This window comes from Acartia tonsa, chromosome 11 (genome assembly GCF_053477335.1).
Source record: "Acartia tonsa isolate MP-2025a chromosome 11, ASM5347733v1, whole genome shotgun sequence".
NCBI classification, from domain to species: domain Eukaryota; kingdom Metazoa; phylum Arthropoda; class Copepoda; order Calanoida; family Acartiidae; genus Acartia; species Acartia tonsa.
In genome coordinates, this window is record NC_137270.1 from 28,019,348 (window position 1) to 28,032,765 (window position 13,418).

The 13,418-nt window shown below is 31.5% G+C and overlaps 1 protein-coding gene across 1 annotated transcript; it reads right to left on the reverse strand.

The window, feature by feature from the left end:
• Positions 1-5,492: 5,492 nt before the first annotated feature.
• On the reverse strand, positions 5,493-10,404 carry LOC145332903 (uncharacterized). Its single transcript, XM_080178007.1, has 11 exons — positions 10,306-10,404; positions 9,998-10,070; positions 9,375-9,525; positions 7,787-7,925; positions 7,549-7,644; positions 7,373-7,483; positions 7,148-7,287; positions 6,724-6,793; positions 6,388-6,502; positions 5,952-6,074; positions 5,493-5,595 (listed from the first exon to the last, which is right to left on the reverse strand). Exons 1-11 carry the CDS (start codon positions 10,374-10,376, stop codon positions 5,590-5,592), a joined length of 1,095 nt encoding a protein of 364 aa, XP_080034133.1. The 5' UTR covers positions 10,377-10,404; the 3' UTR covers positions 5,493-5,589.
• Positions 10,405-13,418: the final 3,014 nt, after the last annotated feature.

The following is a 13,418-nucleotide window of genomic DNA, read 5'->3' on the forward strand; positions in this document are numbered from 1 at the left end:
AAAAAAATCGAATTTCATCATTTGAACTGCACGTTTTTTGGAGTTAGTAATGACGACTTTTTTATTTGCTCCCAGGAATAAGGTATGATCAACAGAAAACAAGCTAAAATAAAAGTTTAAGAAGCGGATAAAAGTTACCAACATTGTTACCAAGACATTTCAAAGCAGCTGGAATAACTTATTATTTTTTCAAATTAATTCTGTTGTTTGTTACATGTGATGATCTGCTTGTGGTTTTACCATAATCCTGTCGCGACTTTACGCTTCATGGGTGATACTTAAGGGGTCTTATAATTTTTTTTCAAGCGCGAATAGGTCAATATTTGGTTAAATCTTAACTTTGAGTTTGCCTTTAAAAAGCAAGTGTGAAATAAAGCATAAAGCACCTTTTCTATTATTAAGATTTCAAGGTATATAAAACGTCTTTACCTTTAATTTTACATGAAATAACAGCATTTTTTGCTTAAACTTTGAGAATATCTAATTATTCATACTTTTACAATTGTTTAACGTTATTATGTCCGAATGTTTAATTTGTTCAGCTTGAACATCTCTTGTTTTAACAAATTTAATGTTTTCAATGAATCCAAAACTTATAAAACAGTTTTACTAAATCCTAACTAACAATATCTTATTCTCTCAAATATTGAAATCAGCAAAAAAGAATTCTGATCATATATGTTTTACGAAGTAAATATTTAACTGATGCTAACCTCAAAATTAATGGCCGTTTTGCCTCTGTTTCTTTTTTGGACAACTAAATTAATATGAATTGCGAGATTTAAGCTAATTTTGAAGGTCTGTCATAAACGATGTTAGATAAACATTTACCTAATTGTTCCAATAGTAACACAGTGTAGGAGGCGAGGAACAATCTGACCACATAATTGGTTAGAAAATGTACATATTTTTGTATGAAATACGTATTTATCATATCTCGACCACTTAATAAGTCGACTGTAGATAGTTGAAATCTATTGTCCAAAATTTGCATTGTTAACGTTGAAAGTTAGCTAAACCAATAAAACTTAGCTTTTAAAATGGGACGGATTAATGTGTCTGATCGGCCATCTATCCATTAGATTAGAACCGGCTCTAAACCCTACTGAAAAATCATGTATAGTCTCGTATTTTGGACAATTTTCTATGGATAATAATTCATACTAATACTAATTTTGTTAGCCCGGGCCATCGGCTTCTCGAGGTTAATCAAACTGGAATGGATCTTAAAAATTTCCACATTGCTATCCGCTCAAAGTTGTCTATAATACGATGCGATAAATAACTTATCGAATTATAGACAGCTTTCTGCTGATATTAATTTCGGTAATGTTGGTCCCAAGTGGCCGAAGTATAATACAGAACAATAAATTCAGCATGGTTCCTAACAGGTTCTAATCTAGTGTATATCACTTGGTTTCGAAGCTATACTGGGAAAATAGTACCTTGATCGTGTATCTAACTTGATCCAAATATTTAATTGGGAGAATAATATGTGCTGATAAGGGCAATAATAATATTTTATCTTTAAACTTCAGTTAGCAATAAAATTCAACATTTAAATCCAATAATTTTAAAACATTTTTAAAACTGATTATCTTGATTTTAAAAAGATGTTAATTAACTTTAAAATCTCAGCGTAAATAGCTTTAATTGATGTAGATTGTGAAATTTACATGGGTATTATAAAAATTTGTCGTCAATTTAGCTTGCTCATTTATTGGTCAGTTCGTTCATCCATTAGGAGGGGAGAATTGTGGTAAAGGGTGAAATCGTTTCGTGTTTTTACTTTTTTAGAGAAAATGAAAATCTGGTTTAAGATCCAAGTAATGATTTATCCATTAGTTATAGCTTTGTTTTATTGAATTTTTATTTCTCAACCCATCTTTTCAAGGAAGCTTGTATTCCAAATAATTGTCTGGTCTGTTCAAAATTTAACTCGTATCTAAAGACAAATTGCGCCTGTCCAGTAACCCCCCCCCCCCTTATTTTTTTGAATAAATAGAAAATAATTGGGGGGGGGGGATAAATTGCCTAACCCCTGCGGTGGGCATTATCCGACAGGGCCTATATTTTCGGGGCTACAAGTACCCAATATAACCTTACCTAACCTTGCCTGAAGTAACAAACAAACCAACGGAAAATGAGGAAATTTTTTTTTCATTTCAAAAAATCACGAAATCTATCGAGTAATTTTCATAACATCATTAGTGCAGCTACTCTCAAATAGTGGGCTGTTATAAGCCACTTATGGGACATTTCTCACAGGAATTTAAAGGGATAAGACAATGACTGATAAGATAATCAACATCCCCAATGATGATGCATAAAATTACCCCTGCTTTCATTTAATGGTTGAAACGTTTAGACATTTAATTTTATAATCCAACAAATCATAATACTCTAGTCCCCTAAGTTGTAAAGTCTTAAATAAAAAAAAACGCTTTTCTCGTATTCATTCGAATCCGGTGGATAGGAACCGGTTCTCATCCATACGAAAAACTATGTCTAGCATCGTATTATATCCAGCTTTCTACGAATATAAAACTGTACAATCATAACATTAAAACCAGTTTTTTTAGCCGTGCCTTCGGAACCTCGGGGCTTAAAAAAACTAGTTTTAATCTCATAATTGTACATTCTATATCCGCGGAAAGCCGTTTAGAAAACGATGCGAGAAATAACTATTATTAAACTTGGGGACTAGTGCAATAAACAAACCATTGTCCCCTCTCTCTCTCTCTCTCTGCAGACTGGTACACATAAATATGCCTAACATCGTTTGACTATTACTAAGCAAATTTTCAATTATTTATGTTTAAGAAAAAATGTAAATATCTTCCTGTTAGAGATAAGAATTTTATCTGTTCTGAAGATTGGATAATATTAAAAAGAAAAGTCTGTTTACAATCTAGTACTGTTTTACGTAGCGAGATGTCTCAAATTATCTTTCTACTTTTTAATAGATAACAAAAAATCATTATTTTCATTTAATAAGAATATGTAATTTTAAAATAAAAAATACCACGTTTTTACTAATGAATCAAAATATAGTATTTAAAATTTTTGAGTAAAGAAAAGATTTTATATAAAAAAGAAGTATTAATGTCTTACAGGTCACTATTATTAATGTCTAACCAAGTATATCCTTTACATCTGTCTATATCCCTCTATTTCTATAGCATATGATTAATATGCAGTAATGGGCATAATCCAATAATTTCATCCAGGCTAGCGCCTAGGAGTAGTTTTTCTTTAAAATTAAATATATATAAAGAACCATGTCTTCCGATAAGCTTCAGCCTTAGTCACAAATTTTAAAAATTAGCCGAAGCATCATTTAGCCGGCCACCTTAAGCTACTCTCAGCATTCTAATTTTAATTCAGCCAATCACAGTCGCAACCCTTTATTCAGCCACAGCTTCAAGCTTGCATTTAGTGTATCAGCGCGGCTGCCGATTGTTATTTTTAATCAAATATTGTATAATAAAATGATATCAGCCATATTTTATGATTAAATACCTAGGTGAAGTGTGCTTTAATATACTATTTACCCTTGATTCTTAAGTGTATGATTTTGCCTTTTTGGTAGTTAACAAATATGAATGGGGGACGTGGTAACTTTAAAAGTTTTGTCGCTCTTCCTGACATGCAAATATAGTAATATGCAGGGAGGACGAGACTATAGTGTGCAAAAACTTTCCCTCATTCGTTGCCTCAAAAACTTTGGGTACTTTTAGAAATATTGGTTGGTTGTTTTAAACTTTTATAGCATTATCCAAACTTTGCAAACAATAGTTTGGGTTTTGATGTATAGAAGGCCGGGGTAGTTTTGAATTTATCGTCCATTGTCTTTTCCCTCAAGATTCCTTAGAAATATGAGTCATTGGATAAAAATCTAGAATATGATAATCTAGTGTCTAGATATGTCAGAGAATATTATCAGTCGGAATAAGAAAGTTTACAACGTTCGTTGTAAGGTTTGGCATTTTCCTGTATTTCAAAAGTGCAAGATAGTTTATAGCCTACCTCTTCTAATTTCAGGGATCTTAAGGGATAAGACAAAAGAGCTTCTCTCCAATTTCAGATTTCTACATTTGTGAATAAAAATTATTGGTGAAAAAGTCTCCACAGTTTTAACCCAACTAATGGGGTAACGTATCTATAAGAAGTATTTTTGGATCAAAAAAGTTAATTTTCAACTTTTAAGAAACCAAAAAGGATTTTTCAGACTCTTATCTCCTCTAAACTTTTTCTTCTAAATTGAAGAGAAAAACATTTCTTATTTATTAAATCAATAAATCAAGTTTTAAAATTTTTTTCTAATAGGTAAAAGCCAGCTTATACCAATAACGAAATTAATTCGAAAAAAATCACGAAAACTATACGTGGTTTTTAGCTGTTGTTGGGCCGGGGGGCAACATCTCGTAAAATTGACGGCCTCTCCATTTGCCTAATATCATTTAAGATTTAATTCACATGTTAGTTATACCTTATACCTGGGTAAAAGCTTTTTATAGCATTTTTTTTATTTATAGCATATTTAGAAATTAGGCAATATTCCCAAAGGGGTGTATGAGTAGGTACAAGTATTTTAAAGAGCTGCTACGCACCCTGAATAAAAAATAATCTGATAAATAGTTTTTTTGATTATTTGATTGAAATTTGAGACATATTGAATATTAAACTGTCATAATAAATAAAAAGAAAACTGATCAAAGATATTACCAGGACAAGAATGAAAACATCCATGCAAATCACCATTAATTGTGGATGGACAAACAGACAAAGTGATTTAAGATGAGATATTCATTATCATAAAAAAATTTTGAAATTACGAAACTGTTTCAACATACATGTAATGGTCTTTTGTAGCATGATCGACGAGCTAGATAAATTATACTGAATGCTCATTAGTGTAGGAAATCTTTCAGCAGTCATCATTCTTGAATTGCAACTAAGAATTCACGTTTCGCGAATACAAAATTATATACTTTTCAGCTTTACAGGGGAGTTTTAACCTTTTTACCACACCAGTTCTTTCACTTTAGATAGATCACAGAAAAAAAAAACATGTTTTTAGCCCAATTTTAAACCTTGCGGCCCTTTCCCTGAAAGACTTTCCTAACCCCTTCTTTATCTAACATATTTGTAAAAATTTAGATGAGCAAAAATTCACTTTTTCTTTTTAAAAATAGAAATAAATTTGGGGTATTGCACCTGTATTAAAACTAAATATATTCTTAATTAAATCTAAAAAGCAAAATGGAAATTTCTAAAACCATTTTTGATCATTAATTATTAAAAAATCAAATTAAAATCAATCTATTGAAGTTATTAATAAAAATGTTTAAAAATATCAAATTTATTTAGAATATCTTAATTTTCATCAAAAAAAATTAAGGAGTGATATATTTATTCAACGTCCCCTCCCCGACTGTTCATATACAAAGTTGTGATAAAGTAGATCAACAAACAATAAGAAGTCAAAGTTTTAGTAAGAGTTGATTTATTTTTATTACATAAATATTATGAATTTTAACATTTTTATGGAATTATGACAAGGCTTGTTTGACAAATTCTGAAAGGTTAAACCTGAAAAAATTAATAATAATTAATTAAATTTTTTTTTGAAATGTAAAAGGCGTTTAATAAGTTTGTTCAAGATATTTTTAAAATCAGCTTTGTTATATAGAACTTTTAAATATACAAGCGACTATGCCCCAAACAGCCTATAAAGGCACTTGAAGGAAGGAATCCTTCAAGTGCCTGACAGAAATCTGCACATCTAATTAACCGTTCTTAACAAATTCAATAATTTGTTATGTGCCTACAATACAAATGACTAATGATAGGCCTGCAGTATACATTTACCATTGGTCAATTGTAATATATATTGGCCTATCATTGGTCATTTGTATGACGTCATAGGCTGTTTCTATGTTTTATACCTTAACTTTGCGGTGGTTTTTCATAAAGTTCCAGAGTATTTTTGTTCCTTCAATGGTTTGACCTCCATTCTCTCCCCATTCAAATGGATAAGAATGGCCATGGTTGCCATAGCAATGCACAATCTAAATGGATGGGTAGACAGTTCTCAAACCATTGATGCTTAATAAAAAAATTGCAAGAAAGTCCCAACTTTGGTGCATTGTTTTAAGTTCATCTCTTTATGGGAAAGACATTACCCCTACGAGAAAAATTAACTCACAATCAAAATTTACTGACTTATTAGTTTCTTGAAAAACATCAGCGTTTCAATAATTACAATTGGAGAAATCAAACTTTAAAATCCATCATCTAAGATTCTAAAATCCTATATCACCAATTATTATGAACAAGGGGACATTTCAAGTTACAGAGTAAGCTCACTCTTTTGAATCTTACCTCCACACCCCCATCACAATCAGACCAAATACTGCAGTTAAAATCATCCACACCATCCATAGAAGTTGGATATACCTCTGGTCCTGATTGACAGTTCATTCCAGTTGTCCACTTTCTAAATAGTATTGTTATTGTTCTTGATACATTTGAATTTTTAAGTCTATAATAGCTCTAGAAATATATATTGCAAATAACAGCTACCTTATTGCATTTTGTACTGTGTTAATTACCCTAGATTCAAAAGGAAAATCTACCTAACAATCATCAATCTAAATACTGAAAAGCTCAAAATTTAATTAGTCAACTCATGACAAAGATAGAAATCATTAAGCTAACCTGAGATTATTTTCTTTGATGTCATAGTAGTAACCATCATATGCAATTATGGAGTCATGAGGTCCAGATCCTAAATTATTTTTGACAATATGAGTGTTTTTTTTTTTGAGGTTAGATTTTAAAAAAATAATTTTTCAGTATGGCTTTGAAAAAGATTACTATCCGCTGTATTGGAACCAGTTTTAAACTATACTAAAATATTATTTATTGTACCTATTATATCCAGTTTTTTTTCTACAAATATAAAAATGTACAATTATGATATTAAAACCAGTTTTGCTAACCCCTGCCTTTGGCATCAGGTGCTAATAAAACTGGTTTTAATCTTTTAATTGTACATTTTTATCTCCAAGGATACTGTTTACAATACAATGCGATAAATTTATATCCTAGTATTTCAATCAAATGCATAATGATTGAGTACCTTCAGAGTGATCAAGATCGTAAGGAATTACATCATCGTTGTAACCATGAAAGTCGATAAGACTTATTGGTACACTTGGAAGATCTCCAAATCCTATCATTGGAGAGCCTGCTACAGGAGCAATACTTGCTAAGATATCACTGAAATCAATGCATGAAAATTTACATTATTGTCCTAATGCAAATATGATTTAAAATTAGATGTATTGCAGATTTAGAAATTCACCTGAGAGGATTAACCATAAAGTAAGAAAACTGAGCACCATTTGAGATTCCACTCTGATGTACAGAATCCAAATCAAGACACAACATTTCTGACAGGGTCTTAAAGATTTCCCTTAATAGAAAATGTTCTTAATGACAATTAATTGATTAATATTATGATCAATAATGATTCCTAACCTTGTAAAGACAAGATCATCATAACAAGAAGTCCAATCACAGGAGTTCCAAGGATCACAAGATCCACATGAATCATAGCATGACACCTCTCCCCATCTAAGGGTAAAATTGATCATAAGTTATAAAGAGTATAATAGTTTTTTTTCAGTAGGGCTGAGAACCGGTTCTAATAATCCAAATATTAATTAGTTTGAAGAGATACTGAAATATTATTATTGGAATTTGAACTAAAACCTACTTTGTTCTGTTGGTATCACAGACAGGTCCTAGAGGACCATTAGTGCTGGAACAGTTAAAGCTGCCCCATCCTTCATGATTATCATCCATACCCTTGGGAGTAGCAACTATGAATCCTCCTTCAGGTAAGTCAGCAACATCTACAAAGATAAACATGAATTATATATGTAGATCATATTTTTTTGATAACCAATGTCCTGGTTCTTAAATGAACCTCTGTCACCAAGGACATCTTATACATTTCATGCACCATAATGAATGGTTTCCCAAACCAAAAAATCATTGTGATTAACCCTTCCCTCCCCCCACTTCCATATGTTAATATTACCCTGAGTATGAAATTTGGGTTAGTGAAAATAATTTAAAGGACGCCTGCAAGAAATAACACGCTTTAACTGCTAAAAGACTGCCACAAGAAGACCCAATACCCCAAATTATAAGCCTTCAGCTTCAATAACAAAACAGTTCTAGGCATTTCAAAATAGCATTTTATGTACAATGGAATTTTTGAAAGATTTCCAATGCTCATAAAAGAAAAAACAATATTAAATTACGTTGCCTAGACATAAAATTATAACCTTATCTTTGTCAGAAACTTAGATTGCCTGTAACTGATTACATTTTTACAATAAAAACACCACATTTCATAGTCAAAATCTATGAAAAAAATTCGATTTAAATTGCATTTTTAAACGAAAATCATAGCGGGAACAAAGGGGTAAACTAATACAAGCTTAGCTGTGATTGGTTGTTAAGCTGATTCAGCCTTCTGATTGGCTACAGTACATTCGGTACAACGCAAGTAAAACTTAATTTTTTTTAATGATTTTGACTATAAAAATGGGTATTTTTATTGTAAAAATATAATTAGTTACTGGAAACCTAAATTTATGACAAAAATAAGCTTATAATTTTGTTTCTAGGCCACGTAGTTTAATTTTAAAGTTTTCAACATGAGCATTGCAATTCTTTCAAAATTTCCATTGTACATAAAATGTCATTTTAAAATGCCTAGAACTTTTTTGTTATAGAAGCTGAAGGCTTCAAATTTTGGGTATTTGGTCTACTTGTGGCAGTCTTTCAGCAGTTAATAAGTAAGACGAATGGTTAACGGACCCAACATGCAAAATCCTCAGAATGAGAAACTCAAGGCATCAAACTTTTAAATTTATTCAACGTTTCGAGGGCAAAACTGCCCTCATCATCAGGAACTAAACAAAAAAATAGCAATTAAAATTTATCAAAATATGCATTTTAAGTCAATTATTACTTAATATATGTTTTATAGGCATTTTTACATATAAAAAAAAAAAATTTAAATTCCCTATGGTTACACATTGATAACAAATAAAGTGAATAAATAGGATATATGTTTATACAAGGTTAATTAAATGCAAAGTAGGGCAGTTTAAATAACAAAATAGAATTAAATTTGAAATAAAATCTTACTTTTTTTCGTCCATGTCAGCAGTTAAAGCGTGGTATTTCTTGCAGGCTTCCTTTAAAAAATTATGTACCCACCCCTATCCAAAAAGCTTTGATGTTTTTAGAATAGAAGACTGTGTAAACAAATTCATCATATGAATTACCTACAAATTTTGAAGCATGTTCCATAGAAATAGGATCCATAGTCCAACCATGAACATCAAATACAAGAGGAGTTGGAACAGACTTATCATAAGCAGCTGGCAGATGAACTCTCAGGGATCTCCACACCTCTCCCATAAGTGGATCATTTACCTAATCATCATTTTTTTAAATATAAGGATTACAATGACTTTCAAAAGTTTAAATACTCATATTTTAACAACCAAAAAGTCACTAACTAAACTTACAGATAACATGAATATACCATAATATGACACTAAATTTTAACAAGGATTATTAAAATTGCAATTTTACATAAAATCTGTATGTTGCAAGTTTGAACTCTCCCAAGAGGAGAGGATCTTTTTGTGGAAAAATTAGCAGTTTCTGTGTAGTAAAAGTTGAACACAGTAATAGTGTCTGACTAATTATGACGTAACAAAAAAAATTAGCCAATGAGAGGCCACTATAAATTTTACCATTGTTCAATAACGGCCTCTCATTGGCTAATTTTTTTTGTTACGTCATAATCAGTCAGACACTATTACTGTACTCGTAAAAGTTGTCACAAATATAATTATTGAAGAATAAACATTTTAAATTTTGGATAATGCATTTGGTTCACCTGAATGTCAAGATTATGAGAGTGTCCAGGTTTCATAGGGTGGGGTGGATCTAATCCACATCCTTCAGATATCCTATTAAGCAATTAAACAAAAATAATACATAGAAATAGACTTTGGTCAATTCTATGCTGGAAATTTAACATTGATAAAATTTTAGATATTTTATATTTATTTATAGATCATCTAAAAATGCCATATCAATCAATGCAAAACATTTTTAAAGAAATTAATAAGTAATATATGGACTGATTTTTTTTAAAAAATTTAAAATCTGAATTTTAAGAATCATTAAGATTTATTTTGATACCTGATTTCAGAAGATAGTGTTCTGGTAACTGTTGCTAACAGTAGAAAAGTAACATGTATATATTTCCTCATTGTAATAACTGTTTTTAGGATACTGATAATTTTTCTTATTCTGTTTTATTGTGTTAAAGATAAGCATTTTTTTTTGTTTATTTACATACTTTTATCTTAAAACAGTGCATAAAAGTATCTTTTTGTTTACATTGCTTTTAATTAATCAAAGGTTTTCACATTGAAAGAATATCCCTCTTAAGTTAGATTCTAAAGTTAGTCAAATAGCCTAGATATTCTTTTAAAGACCATATTGGTTATAAGTTAGGGAAAAGCGGAAAGTGTCATGTTTGACGTCATAAGAATACGTCTGAAAAGGATGGATGAGAAGAGAAGGGGAAAAGGAAACCCCTAAAAAAGAGATGGATAATAGAAGCATTTTTATGGCGTCACAAATGACACTTTCCGTTGTCCCATAAGTTACTTTTTTCTATAATTTTTTTGAAAAAAAACATAATTAAAAACATTTTTACTACATACATATGTTTTCTTTTAAGAATTGGTGGGAGAGATGGGGATGTAATATGTAATAATTGTCCCTTTCTTGCATCAATTAATTTATTATGGGATCAATCATAATATTGATAATATTCCATAATATTCTTCAATATTGCTCTCTCAATGTTTCCAGATTGTTATTGAGTTAATACCAATTATAATTTAATTATGGGACAATTATTCAGAGAATTATGGACAGACTCGCTACAAATGAGTTTCAGGGATTGGGGATGCTGTTATTCTATCAAAATAAGTTCCAATATCAATATTATAAAATCATAGTATGAAATAAATAAGAAATCCTATTATATATAGTAGTTAGGCTTGTTTGTCTGAAACTCAAAATCTCAATAACTACTGAACCGATTTAGTTCTCCATTTCAGATAAGCTTTGAATAGATCATGTGATGGTTTTAGGCTATTTCATTTTAAGTCTTGGGATGGTTCTAAATATTTTTCTCTTCCTTTTGAATACAGAGTGACTAGTTGCTAGGGGCGTATCTGCTAGTCATCTATAATACAAAGTAGAACGATGTCTGTCTGTCCGTCTGACCGTCTGTCCGTCTGTCTGTCCGTCCCTTAAGATCTCGGTAACCACTGAACCGATCGGATTCTACTCTTCAGGGTATATACCTATTGGTCCTGTGGTGGTTTTAAGCTATTTTCTTGGGGGGGGGGGGGGTGGGACACCCCCAACCCCCCAAAAACAAAAAAAATCCCCCCTATTTTTTTATTTTTTTTTGCTGAAGATTTCCTTGGTTCTTTATGTTTTGTAGAAGATTTCCTTGGTCCTTTAACGAATTTCGCCTTAATTTTTTTTATCGCCTCTTGGGGCAAAGCCCCTAGAGGCTAGGAGCGAAGCCGCTAGTATTATATAAAGTAATAAGGATTTTTTGTCTGAATCTTAAGATCTCAATAACTACAGAACCAATGGGGTTCGTCAATGGAAGCATCAAACAGGTCCGAAGATGGTTTTAGGCTATTAACTTTTAGATTTAAGTCTTGGAAAGGATTTAGGCTATTTTTTTAATTCTCGAAAACAGAGTCCCTAAAGAATATTATGAAACATTTGTCATAAACCTTCCCTAATTCCATGAAAGATTCCCGCTTGATAATGTTGGATAGAGCATGCTATTACCATACAGTTTTGGCAATGTAAGTTTCTTAAATACATACATATTACACATGGAGGGAGGGCATATTGGGCTGTTTATTACACTGGTCCTTAAAGTTTATGATAATGTTCTCTTTTTCGTTGGATTAACAACTTTGGGGACTGTTATTGAATTTGATTGTTGGTTCATTTAGGTGAGTGTCCAAACGAACCAAAGACTAATTGTAATCTACAGTAGGGGTCATTTTGTGAATCATACTTGGGGCGTACATCAATTTCTCGGCCATTGTCTTATCCATTTAGATCCCTGCATATTACATATTCTTTGTCAGCAGTAAAAACTTTTCATTCTAGATAATCCGAGATTTTTACCATAATATCTTTGCTATTGTAAAAAGTAGTAGGATTTTTGTTTGTTTGTAGGTTAAGATCTCGCTCAACACTTAACCCATTGAGTTTTCGATTTTATTTAAAATTTAAGTCTATGGATGAGTTATTTTACTGACCTCCAAACCCTAGAAGCTAGGGGCGCAGGAGCTTAAATACTCAGAAATTGGAAGCTTCAAAATAGTAGGGTACTTCTATTTAATTCCAAGGAAGTATATTAGTAATATCTTGAATGTATAATTATAGTTTGCAAGCTCAAAACATTCTTTTAAAAATCCAGTTAATTTCTAATAGTGACATCACACAGTTTTTCCATGGGATATAAACCTTTAAATTGTTAAAACTTCAATATTAAGGGGGTGTTGAGAACCCTTTCCAAAATAATGAACCAAAATTTGTATTATCAAATGTTTTGTTGAAGTCCCATGGTATCTTCTTTTCCATATGCTCTTGGGACCAATGTGTACAGTATTTAATTTTACAATTACAAACTTCCTTACAACAAATTTAGGGTATAGTCCTTTTCACGACATCCCTCCATAAGGAGCGATTCTTCGTATTTTTCACAGTAAATATATCCATCCTTGTCTTGTGCTTTTCTTGTCAGGGACTAGAAAAGAAATTTTAATTAGTCCCTTGGAACCTTGGAATCATTATTTAATTGTAATATCTGGCCCGCGACTATGGCTCAACACGTAGCTCCTCCTGTCGTCATCCGGGTGGTGATAGGTTCGAATCTCGGCCTGGCTTCGCATCACACTAAAGACATTAAAGATGGTTCCTACTGCTACTGTGTCAGGTGCGCGACTTAAATCGGAGTATGGGGGAATGCCATGGTCTGTAAACTGGCGCAACTCATTACCGTGCACAGTTAGGACTTCTCAGTCAAGGTCGTGTAATCTAAGGGTTGATTGTCTGTTTGCTGTTACTAAACTAGTAAACCTGATACCCTTGGGTGTTATAGTATCGCATCCCATTACAAGCGGATGATGCTATCTCTTATGAGGTAAGGTAATTGTATAATATCTAAAATTTTCTCTCACAAGACTACATTATAAGTAAAA

What these genes read in the sequence shown, in the direction of transcription:
- LOC145332903 (XM_080178007.1), bottom strand. Translation starts at nt 10,376, where the DNA reads ATGAGGAAATATATACATGTTACTTTTCTACTGTTAGCAACAGTTACC. An exon ending in CGATCTTGATCACTCTGAAG is followed by an intron (nt 6,794 to 7,147) that starts GTACTCAATCAT and finishes AAAATAATTTAG; the next exon opens with GATCTGGACCTCATGACTCC. An exon ending in ATCAAAGAAAATAATCTCAG is followed by an intron (nt 6,503 to 6,723) that starts GTTAGCTTAATG and finishes AATACTATTTAG; the next exon opens with AAAGTGGACAACTGGAATGA.